The sequence below is a fragment of the Dinoponera quadriceps genome, unplaced genomic scaffold, assembly GCF_001313825.1.
Source record: "Dinoponera quadriceps isolate SergipeBrazil2010 unplaced genomic scaffold, ASM131382v1 scaffold1872, whole genome shotgun sequence".
Classification (NCBI taxonomy): domain Eukaryota; kingdom Metazoa; phylum Arthropoda; class Insecta; order Hymenoptera; family Formicidae; genus Dinoponera; species Dinoponera quadriceps.
The window spans coordinates 1,911,695-1,924,407 of NW_014555944.1; the positions used below are offsets into that span (position 1 = coordinate 1,911,695).

The following is a 12,713-nucleotide window of genomic DNA, read 5'->3' on the forward strand; positions in this document are numbered from 1 at the left end:
TGTATTATTAATTATTATATATTATTAAATGTGACATCAATATGGTTATTAATTTTCACAATTTGGTAATATAAGAAAACTTTGCGGAGATTATTGAATCGTCTTCGCCAGATTATTAAATTTAATATGGGTTTTTCTAACAGTATACCGTGCGTACGCTTAATTCCATTGTGTGGGAGCTGCGCGAACGTTACCCGCCGTGTATCGGAGTTACTCGCCGGAACTATCGAATCGAAGATTAAATGAAATGGCGCGCTTACCTCCCTCGAGATGAAAAGGGAAGGAGGGAGAAAGAGAGTTCGTCCCTTCGCTTTAAATCCCGTCGCGATCGAGGATGTTCACGGCAGTTCCGACCCGCCACGGTGTAAGTTTGATGACGACGCTGCCCGCCATCCGAACTGTTCCGAGGGGGATTCGCGACTTGATTGTTTAATTCCGTTTATTTCGCCGTTGCTGTTTCGCAGCGAGCCGCCTCCCTGCGGGAGACTTCCGACATTAATTTCGTTTCATAAATTTCCAGCCAACTCCCGCGCATTTACTCGCTCTCTGACACGTCGAGCCCGCCGATCGAGTTATTTCATTGCAAACGAACGAGCCCTTTTTTAAATCGCACAGAAGCGCCGATATTGTGCGAGGGAGGGACTTAATTTTACGACGGGCTCGAGAAGGCGACGTTCGCCAAGACGAAATTCGCGAAACTTCCCTCCCATCCGCATAAAAGCAAATTAACGCACGATCAGAAATTTATTTCGCCCGCTTTGTAAAAACAAACAAGGCAAACGGAACGTGGCGGTACACGATGTGGCGAATTATTGCTGTTTACACGCGTCGAAAAACGGATTTCGAATAGAAAACTGTTTACACTGTTTGCGGATCTTTTTATTCGTTTTGAATGGATATCGGGCTGATGCGTGTGTGTGTGTGTGTGTGTGTATTTGTATGTGTGTGTGACCGGTGAAGTAAGCAGCGCATAAAGGTTCGGGAAATCACGCGCGTGCACGGTACGCGAGTTTATGAAAGTCAGGAGCTAATAACGCCTTCCGGAATCGCCCCGTCGTTTTCGCTTACGTAAAAAGACATACGTGCAAAACTCGCTCAACGGAACATGAGAGAAAAAAGAGAGAGAGAGAGAGAGAGCCAGGACGTGTTCTATACGGGGTGTTTAACTGCGAAGAGTCAACGCGATAAAACCCAGGGTTTTTTTCTAAACGCCGCGCATATAAAGCGAAGAGAAAAATAACAAGAAAGGGAGGAAAAAGGGGCGCGAAGGGAAACGAGTCATTTATTAGGGAGGCCAAGTCAAGGGTTCGTTTACGCGCGTCGCGTGGCCGCTTGAAATTCCGTGGGAATTTTATATCATCGCGAGATCGACGTCTTCGTAGCCTCGCGAGGAGAAACGGCCGACTTGGTTAGCGACGATTTACGACGCTTGGTAGCGCTCGTGGATGCAAATGAGCCGGATAACGGCGCGATACTTTCGAAGAGCGGGCATCCGCGCCTGTGCGAATGTATATTTCAATAGAAGATGCGACGTAATCAGGGAGAGCTCGTCGCTTTAATTAATTTCGACCTTAAGAGTGAAACGGCCGGTCGTTTCGCTCCCGCGCTCGCGACCCGTTCGCGAGCCCCGGGGGAAGGATTATTCGGCAATTAGCCGTATCGTTTCTCTCGTGAAAGGCATAAAATTCCGAAATGAAGCTTCGCCGGCGCGCATTCTCGACGGAGGAACTCGAGCTGTTCAATTATCGCGTCAGAAATTCGTTTCGTCGTCCCGTAGCGACGTTTCAAAGTCACAATTGCATTTCCAGCGCAGAAAGAAAGTTGCTCTTAATTAATATTCATTTGACCGTTGACTCAATTAATATTAATTATAAATAGTCTCTCTCTCTCTCTCTCTTTTTTCCATCCCTCTTTCACGAGCGCGCCCACGGCGCGCATATGACGTTATTTCGACTGCCCGGCATCGGCCTTGTTACATTTTAATTAAAGTTTCGGACTCTTCCTAGTTTGTTGCCTTCGAAAAAGGGGAGTGCTGTGTAAGCTTAATCGCGAGCACTCTGGCTCCTCCGCGGTCGTTAGTCAATATATCATTTTTCACGATTCGCCCTTTTCGCTCCGCTACTTCTCCCCGTCTCCGCCCCACCGATCAATCTCTCCTCGTTCATAATACATCCACATACTCACGCACGTACTCATATTACACGTACATGCATGCCCGTGGCCGCAGAGCAAGGAACGTCTCCTATTATTCGAATAAGCAAGTACGTGGCTCCGTAACTGCGCGTAATAAAAAAGGAAAGAAATTAGTCCCCGTTAGCTCGAGACTTCCTCTGTCGTCGTTCGCTCGCTCGTTGTTTTCAGCGACCCGGCGAAATTTCAGGTGGCAAGATCAAGTGCGAGAATCGGCGGCGAATATCGTTCAATATCGGAACATCAATAACTGCCACTGAATCTCATTCAAAAATTACTCCATTAAATCTATTAAACGCCTACTTAACTAAACGTGATCGCGCGTACAATACGTAGCAATTACACCGTCAGCATTTAATCTCCCGGTGTTGGGACTTTCGATCCAACACGGAAAACAAACTTACTAATGAATTAAGTTTTGTTGATTAACGAGAGTAAACTACCGTGGAGCTTACTTGAGTATAATACCGATGATAACGATGTATGTGTGTGTGTGTGTATGTGTATATGTATGTGTGTGTGTACTGAATGTGTACTGTGTGAATAGAATTTCCATGTGTATTCTGGATAGAGTCGTGGTGTGTATTCTGAATAATGTAATTAAATAGAGAAGGATATCTTAATCGCTAATTATCACACAACTTCTTTTATCCTTCGACTCTCTCTCTCTCTCTCTCTCATATATTCATTTTCTGTTATCTGTTTCTGCTTAGACTACTTATTTGAAATCATTACTTATAATTTTCTTATACTTATTTTGTGTATAATTATTTTTCATTTTTTCTAATATTATTACCTATACTCTTAAAGCTTCATGAATATATATTGTTGCAAGTACTTATTATAAATCACTGCACATTTGATTTAAAGTTGTCATGCATTCACTGATAATTTTGTTCTCAATTATTTTCCTATTATACTTATTCACAAATGTGTTTTGTTTCTTTTTATATTTTATTATTTGTATTACTCATAACCACTTATATATATATTTTTTGTGAATTCGTTATTAATAGTGTACCTAAATGTGTCTCATTCCAGAATATAAATAAATCTATCTATCTATCTATCTATATATCTCTTGCGAAGAATGAGAATTCAAAATAAAACAGATAGATCCGTTTCGCCTCGTCCTTTCTTACCAACGCGACCGCTGAATCGCAGATCAGTAAAACTCTGACAGATAATCATGGATGACGACGCCACATAATGAATAATTCAATTACTATCATCAATTGGCGTGTTGGGCTCGCCTGGATCTTCCACCCTTTGTTTATTCGCAAACATATCGAATTCTCTTGCACAATCACACAGGCACACGGCGGCAACAGTCACATTTATTCACGTACACACGCGCCTATCACACACATACACACACACACACATACACGCGCGCCTAAACCTAATAATTGTCCTTCATCAGCCACGGTGCTCTGCCTGCCGCTATTTGACGAGATGACGAATCGCGTTCTGATCGAGCTGGACGTCGCCTGGCAAACGCACATCCAGAACTCCGTCATCCTGATGATCCACACGGAGGATATCGACTTGTTCCTCCCGGAGGACGACTCGCCGACCTCGCTTACCACCGATCCATCGACCTTGGCACATTTCGCGATTACTCAGTCTTCCAATTTTTCTACGTCGAACATAACTCGCAATAGTCGGTACGCAACTCCGCAGGACGACGAGGGGGTGCGGAGGGTGCAAACTCCGCGGAGATTCTTCCCGCCGAGAAACCTCAGCAGTGCCACGACGGAGAACCTAGTCGCGGTCGCGCCACTCGATCAAAGGTAATCGCTTATTGATGGTGTTAGCTTAAAGAAACTCCCAGTCGATGCAGCTGCCTATGTGAGCGGGACCATTTCGGATTCGGAGTATCTGCGCGGATTGCCCCGAGAAACTTCGCAGAAAGTAAAATTGAAAGAAAACATTGGAAAAACCTCGACGGAGGTTAGAAATACAACAAGCGCAACCTCTGTTAACAAACCTCTCTATAAGTGTTTGTGATTAAAAATACCAGTGATATATTAATGCAATCTTTTTCGTCGACATCTGAATCTGCTTAGTCGAAGAAAAATCTTTAATATGTTCGAACTCGGAATCACTTATCTGTCATATACTGAAAAATCCACTTAGTTGACTTAAACTAAATTCTTATTTGAATAATGAAAGAGGAAAATCCCAAACTAAACCTTGATTCTTATAAATATTTATTTGCCCATATTCAAACAAGGATTTAATTTCAGTCGACTAAATGGGTTTCCTCGGTGTGTCCAGAGGAAAGTGTTGTACTTTTGGTCTACTTTACTTCGAATCCACGTCGATTTCAGCGCTTTATCCAGTGATCTTTTCGCTTCGATAATGCGATTATTCGTTGTGTCCACCGTCGAAATTCTCATTTATAGCGACAATGAATTACCACATTAGCAAAGTGAAAAGATTACTGGATAAAGACCTGAAATCGACATGGATCCAAGATAAAGTAAATCCAAGATACAGCCCTACATATATAATTCTTTTTGCTAAAACGTATCTTCGGTACTTAACGATTATTTAACGCAAAAACGCCGTGTTTGACGAATCCATTTTCCACGCAGCGCAAATCGCGGAATCTACTCGATCGAAGTTTCCCCCCTACCCCCGTCGAAGGAGTTCAAGGGAGCTCCGCGTAATCACGAGACGTGGATTTCGTCCATCGTGTTTGCGCGGAATCCCGCGTTCCCCCGAATTATAATACAAATCGCGCATGTCGGATTGTCGAGTCGAGTTAATTGTGAGCGTCGATCCGTGTAATGCGGATCCGTGATTAATTCGCGTGAGGAACTAGCCGGGCGTCGCGACGCCGCGTCGCCTCCTCGTGCAAGAAGCCTCGTACGGGAGGCCGCTCTCTCTCCCTCTCTCTCCCTCTCACCGTGTGTCTTTCTCGCACGCAGGTACGACGTGCGAAAGGTCTTCAACGGCACGCAGGATTACGCGACGGTGGCGTTGCTCGACCGGCTGAACGAGTCGCTGGCCGTGCTGACGCGCGACAACAGCAGTATCGACAGCCACAACAACAAAATGTACACGTACGCCCTAATGGACTGGCGCGACACCGGCTGGGAGCCGATTCTCGCGGTGGTCGAGCGGCATCAGCGGTTGCTGGTCCAACAGCTGACGCCGAGCGCGGTGGCGTTCCTCAACGTCGAGAGCCCCGATCTGCTGTCCTGCGACGACGACGCCGACTGCGGGGGTGAGTATAAGAGCGAAGTAAATGAGATGGATACATGTTGCTCCTATACTGTAAATATACGCGACAATTTGACCAGGTAATTCACTTACGTTGTCTGCTGAACGATGCTCGTGAGAAATATTTAGCTCGCGGGCGGACACGCAGTATCTCTTTCTACTTAAGGGCGGTATTTATAGTCGGATCTTATATTTAAGACCGTCTTAAGTTCGTCTGCAGATGTCTCGTAACCAATAAAACGAGCTGTGTAGCATCTGAAGATAAACTTAAGACAATCTTGAATATTAGATTGTGAATATCGGCCGAAATATTTTACGCTCGCGTATACTTTCTTGGTTCTCTTCGAAATACCTCGAGATTTAACATTGCAAGTTACACATCTTTTTATAATAATTTTTATGATAATGATATAAGCCACCTCTCACGGGTGATGCTCTATTAATTATACATAGCCGACAACCTATGTATTTTTTGCTGATAAAAGCGACATTAAGAGAAAGATTTTATTTATTATTTATTAAAATCTCAGCCAATATACGTGCGGCACGCCGGTGTGATACGCGCTATCGAGGAAAGTATTGCTAAATATAGGACGGGTATTATTGCGGGCTGAAGAAAGGTGCGAAGGGTAGGCTATCTTTGCAGCGCCGAGCGTCAATCAAGTGACGACGGCTCCCTCGAATCCAAAAATATCACCCTTAAGAAGGACGACGTCGTAACGCAGTAACGCAATAAATTCGTTATTCAGCAGGTGGCTTGGCCGACATGTCTTTCCGCATCACACATATCGTAGCTATTATTCTGGGGTCGCTGCTGTTCACCTTTGTCACCATCGCCATCGCGATTATAGTCCGGTGAGCGATCACTTTATCACCTTGTACTCGTATTCATTAATAGATCCTGGTCGAACCGTAGGAAGTGACCATGCCTTTTATCCCTTTCGCACGCGTACGCACTATTTATACGGTAACTATACGGTAACCATACGGTTTCAGACTTTTTCAACGCTCTCGTCACGACTCATGAATATATTACTCTTACAACTATTCAGTACCGTTTCTAGATTACAATTGGTACAATGGACGAAGGAAATACGAGCGATGAGTCTTCTTCCGTTCTTTATTTATTTCGAATATTTTCACGTTGAAATTAAATGAATATGGAAAAACGACAGTTTAATTCAAATGTTAATTATAACCTTAATGCAAGTGTAATATAATTCTCAATATATAATACCATGTTGTTATTATTATTATTATTATTATTGCATCATTTTTTCACGTAATGTGTTAAATATAGTAAAAAATGAAGAATACAATGTAGATAGCCTGAATCTCGAAACTGACCCGTTCCGAAGGCCCTAAAGTGGTTCAAGAGTTTAATAATAAAAAGATTAACGATGCATTGCAGGAAGCACCTGATCAAGAAGAGGATGTCCAAGGGGCCGTACAAAATCATCCTGACGACGTCGGACTTCGTTTTCCCTCAAGTGCCTCCAGTAGATTCGAGAACGGTGAGTGGGATCCCGCTTGACGCACAATGCATAAGTCTTTAACTTCTCAGTCCCACCAACGTCTTTAAGGGTCACAACGAACGGAATTACTAACGAAATTCGACTCCGATTCATTCAGTCAGTATCCTCGATCGTTCCATCGCGGAGATTTTCGGGAAAAAAAGGAATATGTGGCACGGATCAAGGCTTACCGGTTTCGGCAGGCTACGTTGCAAAATTTTACACCGCTATTTGCGTTTTACCGCGCGCCCGAAATGAAGTCCTGATCCGTCGGAAACAGTTTCTCGCGAATCGTCGTTGGGTCACGATTGCGGAATTGTGTTAGCACTAACTTTTTCCTCGCCACCGGGCGGGGTAAAATCCCTCCCGACGTACTTTATCTACGGGAAAAAGGATCGCTACACAGTCCTGGAAGGATATATTTCACGCGAGAACGGCTGCGCACGATACGCGAGTTCCTAAATTACCAGTTGGCGCGGCAGAAGTGGTCGGTGAAAAAAAAAAGAAAGAAGTGTTAAATGTCAGCGCTACATTGGTTCACCGGGCTTCATTGAACCGACCGACGCGAACTTTAAACACACCCCGCTATTACGCTGGACGTTAAACCACTTTTACGTCGTCGTATTCTTCATACTTGAGAAATGACACTTAATCTCTCGTGGTTCTACGCTTTTACGGCTGAATACTTGAGATAAAAAGGAATATCACGCGAACACGTGCGCAGGGAGAGAGAGAGAGAGAGAGAGAGAGAATGTCATATTTTCTAGAAAATTATTTTTCGCCGAGATGAAGGCAGCTCCGCATTTCGAAGGTGAAAAAACGGCGTAAGAGGTGTAGGTAAGAGTTTTAAAGTGTACGAGACAAACATAAAGAGATTCTTCCTCGGCGTCTTCCCTTCGGTGGAAATAAAATATCACTTAGCTCCTCTTGGGATCTTTTTTCGTCGCACTCTCGTGGTCCTTTTCATGTCAAGGCCCGAATCGCATTAGGACCGACCCTCTCCTCTCCAGCGGCGGCATTGTGTATATATCTATCTCGATCCTATTACCTTCGTATACGTATCGCTCGAGTGGTTTTCGCGTTAAGCACTTTATCGCGCGGCGCGGCTCACGTGTGCTCTCAGGTAGACGAGGGCATCGAGGCGATGCTGTGCTGCTGGCTGCAGCAGCTGCAGGAGTTCGGCGGCCCGGAAGTCGAGAAGCCGGATCTGCTCCAGCTGGGAAGCGTGAACTCCCTCAGGCCTTACTTGCAGGCCAACAGCGGGAATTTGCCGCGGCACACTTTCTTCAAGGATCCACGCGCCAGGTATAACGTAAGTATCGCGCCAATAACGGGCTGCATTCTCGATTCATTTTGCCGCGAAACTGGGCGCGAAAATCGCCTTCGTCCACCGAGAGGCTTCCTCAGCCTCGATCGAGGCAAACCCGCTAATCGAGTCGACTAACTCCGATACACACCTGGCGAAGGAGCCGGCACGACGTGGCCGGGAATATCGTGGAAATCGTGCTTCTCGCTTTTCCTGATATACCGAGCTTTGCTTTGGCGATCGTACTTCGGCGAGGAGGAACGCACACACAATGAAAGTAAGAGCGGAGATGTCTCGTAATGCGCTTTCGAGGGTTTATCGACGTTCCACCTCGGCCACGCTCACCCTCGCGCGTCAATTTCACCGTTGATCACTTCCGCGAATTTTCCGCTCGACGCACGCGCGCGGCATTATGCGCGGAGGCGCCAAGAATATACTCCGAGGTACACATCGATATTCATTTTAGCGCGTCGCAAACGCAGACGACGGGTCTTCCCTTTATATCGTGACACTGATTAATCTGCCGCAGTTTCCATAATAAGATCAGACCGATAAGAACGTTCTCTCGCGTCTAATCGAGATTGATAAGGTGGTATTGAAATATCCCGTAAGAGCCGGCGTAAATCCTCATTACTTAAACCGCGCGCCGCCGAGCATGCCGTCACCGAAACGACCGAGGTCGCAGGATACTCGGCCCACAGGATGCACCGTGTCGACGTCGGTCGGTTAATCGCACCGTTCTGATTTCTAATAGGGTGACTTGGTGCAACTGAAGGAGCTGCCCGTTCAAGGTACGTTCGAACTGAAGAACAAGGCCATGGACGTGCTGGTCACGGTAAAGGCACACACCTTTTTATTCATAATTCTGCGTAGAGATAGATCCGCCCGAAACAGATCCCACTAATTTCGCGTTTCCACTTTTGGCCAGATTCACGGGCTGCGGCACGAGAACCTCAATCCCCTGATTGGATGCCTTAACGAACCTACGAGACCTTGCCTAGTGTCGGAATATTGTTCGAGGGGCTCCCTGGAGGACGTGCTTGTCCAAGACGAGATCAAACTCGACTGGTCTTTCAGATTATCCCTGCTCACCGATCTCGTGCGGGTGAGTAGGACACGGGTTGCGACACGATACGAAGGTGGGGGATTCGCGGGACGGAAGAATTTCGACAAAGATCGGAAACTGTTTGTGGGACACGTGTCTTGAACGTGTCTTGAACGCCTCATAGATGGTCTGAATGTAACAGTGGCGTGACCAATTTGAAGAGGAAATTTAAATCTTTCTTTCCACGTAGCCGATTTTCGATTTGTGCATTTTTAAGAAAACTCCGTCTGTTTGAAAGCAAACACGCAATTTTCGTAAAAATATTCCGGATATTTTTGCTAATAAGAAGAAACTAGACACGTTGAATAAAAAGTCTTACGTGAAAGACAAAATAAAGTAGTGTAGAAAATACTGTTAAAAACTGATTCAAATCGGTCGGATAATTGATGAGATATCGTGTCTTTTATTGTTTTAAGAGAAACTTCCAACGCATCGCTCTAATAAGTCATTATTGTTTAAATCCGCATTAATTAGCTTAATTGCAGTAGCACCTGCGTCATGAAGAGTAGGTTTATGTTTATATTGATCCAAGGTGTTTGCGGCGTTCACGCACTGCCAATCACATCATAAATTCGCTTTGTGGGTAATAGCTGTTGCTGTGCAATTGTTCGTCCGTTCATATCACACAATAATAATAATAATACATGGCCCAAATTACTTTTCTCATTTCGTCCACAGATTAACAACTTCGTCTGATTGCAAGTAATAAGTATAATAAGTATAAGTTATTAATTTGTCAATTAACCCTTAGCTGACACACAGGGTTAAAAGTACCCCAGTGTGTTTTTGAACGCAAATTTTCCATAGCTGCGCGCCAAATTTGGTTCTGTGACGTCACCTAGTATTAGTCGAGGCTTAACCCAATATTGATAAATAAAATAATTATACACATTTTTTCTCGCTGGGGTCCAAAATACCCCCTATAGCACGTACGTTATTATTTTGACGTGTGTCAGCTAAGGGTTAATTGTCGCTTCTTGTCTTTACCTACGTCTAGGCCTTCGTAATTCTTTTTACAGCCACAGAATCTTTCTCCCATTCGTTCTTGAATATGTTCGTAATGCATTCAAGAACATAGGAAGGACTCGAGACGTATATTAGCGTGCCACAGCGGAAATTGCGCTCCATAACTTTGTTAACAGCTGCCGGAAATATAATTTGATGTATATATTCTATACACTTTGTATTTCAGAAACACGCCAGCTCTTAAAATCGACTTTTTTAAGATTGTCGATCTGCTACCTCCTCTTAAATTATTTATACTATACTTTTAAAGGCTTGGAAACCCGTTCATTTCGGTTTCTTTTCGCGAAAAAACGTCTTTTACATTCTTTTCATAGACTTCTTCGGTTTCTTTCTGTACACATTTTACACATTTTGTACTTAATTATTTTTGTACTTAAAAAAATACCAACTTCCAAAAATCGATTTTTTGAAGGTTGTCGAAGATTTGCTACTTAATTCCCTTATTAATATTTAAGATTTAAGGTGTCTTAATTACTATTAGATGGCCCGAAAATCTCCCACCCCAATTTGAATTACGATGTTTCAAGTGGAATTCTTATGTTTTCAGGGGATGAAATACCTGCATGGCACCCCGATGCGTGTTCACGGCTATCTCACTTCGCGCAACTGCGTGATCGACGCGAGATGGGTCTTGAAAGTCACCGATTACGGCCTGCCTGCGTTTTATGAAGCACAGAACATAGTACCACCGACTAAAACAGCTCGGGGTAAGCTGCTCGTTTCGCTCTCTCTTGCGTTGTCCCGTTAAAACCTCCTCCGTCGACGCGCACGCGTTTTACATGATATATTTCACGACACAACTCTTTAAATCGGAACTTCAATAATTTCAAAGCGATTTGTGACAATTTATACAAAATCGCAAAGACATTCTTGTTACTGCGGCAAATTAATAGCTCTTGTACTAATAGCATACTTAAATTAAGCGAAGTTTGACGCTTGTCAAACTCCGTTATCAAGTGTTCCCGTCTTACTCGGAAATTTTATTATACGATTAGCCGTGCTACTACACAAAGTCACGCTAATTAAAAGTTTGATGGCATGTTCCGCTAATTGAAGACGTTTAAAGCAAAATGCGAGATTTCACCGTGCGCACAATGGCGTTCCGCTAATGAGCGCGCCATTAGAATTTTATTCGATTAAGCGCGCGTATCCGAGCGGATATTAATTCCGATAGTAACCGCCGGCTTATTATTCGGTAGACCTGTTATGGACCGCGCCGGAACTGCTTAGGCACCCGAATCTGCAGAAAAAGGGGACCCAACCGGGAGACGTTTACAGTTTCGGAATTATTATGCAGGAAGTCGTTGTCCGCGGAGAACCGTTTTGTATGCTCGCCCTGTCTCCGGAAGGTAATATCCGCGTGATTTCTGTTAGTACGTCGAAATACTAAAAGTCTCTTTCCAGTTGTCGTTCCAAAATCACAGAGGAGAAACACTGAAACTGACATACGTAGGTATGGTAAACATATTCATATTTCTCTGCTGTAAAATATTGAACTTTGTCGGGCAGAATATTAATTTCATCTGCTGTATACACAGTAGTTGGAGTAATTGAAGCGGCAATTTCTGTTTGTAAGCGCGTTCGATTGTGTTATTCATGTCACTTGGTTTTTCGTTGTGCTGAAGTTTTTGTTCAAATTCTTGTGAAAATTAAATTACACAAATTAAATTACACCATTACCAGCGGTAAATAATTTATTTAATAATGATACTTTATAACGCGAACTTTGATGTTTTTAAACAATTTGTGCTAATATCTATTATCTGTCATCGAACCAGGCGAGGAAAATTAGGTTGTTTTATAATCCGATATATCTGAGATTATTGGTCTTTCCATCGATATATCTGAATTTGGCTGTGTAAATATTTTCATATGTTTCATAGAATACAGTCGATGTTACCGGTGATTGGATTTTTTTCTTGTTTTCCTTATTTATTTGTTTAAGACAGTCGGAAAGGATAAGACACCACATAATAAAATAATATCATTGTCATCAAGTTTTTAAAAGTTTAATAATATACAAAATACGTAAATATATAAGATTAAAAATAACAAGTAAGATATATAATAAATGTACAAAATAATGTAATTTCAATGCTTTTGTTTTATTTTTTTAATCATTTTTTATAGATACCATGGGTATGTCGGTTTTGGGTCCAAGTTTCTAGAAATGTCATTCTCGACCATCTTAAAAAATAATTATTTGCAAGGAAATATGTAATAATTTTTATAAGACTATTATACATTGGAAATCATATATTGGATGGAAAAATGTTGCTGGTTTGCGTTTATACACATCAATTTTAATTTTACACCTTAACAGGGCTTTTGTGCCTAAAAA

General features: G+C 43.2%; 1 protein-coding gene across 3 annotated transcripts in view; it reads left to right on the forward strand.

Annotated features, from left to right (window-relative positions):
• The window catches only part of LOC106745953 (retinal guanylyl cyclase 2), a 54,152-nt gene that overhangs the window by 33,052 nt on the left and 8,387 nt on the right, over nucleotides 1–12,713 (forward strand). For 2 of the 3 annotated variants that reach the window (XM_014622021.1, XM_014622019.1), the window contains exons 7-15: nucleotides 3,614–3,983; nucleotides 5,127–5,425; nucleotides 6,171–6,276; nucleotides 6,833–6,935; nucleotides 8,059–8,247; nucleotides 8,996–9,076; nucleotides 9,170–9,346; nucleotides 10,920–11,079; nucleotides 11,572–11,721. In XM_014622021.1, coding sequence (XP_014477507.1) covers nucleotides 3,614–3,983; nucleotides 5,127–5,425; nucleotides 6,171–6,276; nucleotides 6,833–6,935; nucleotides 8,059–8,247; nucleotides 8,996–9,076; nucleotides 9,170–9,346; nucleotides 10,920–11,079; nucleotides 11,572–11,721 — 1,635 coding nt within the window. The remainder of the gene's footprint in view (nucleotides 1–3,613; nucleotides 3,984–5,126; nucleotides 5,426–6,170; nucleotides 6,277–6,832; nucleotides 6,936–8,058; nucleotides 8,248–8,995; nucleotides 9,077–9,169; nucleotides 9,347–10,919; nucleotides 11,080–11,571; nucleotides 11,722–12,713) is intronic. The other variant, XM_014622020.1, reaches the window with a different exon arrangement.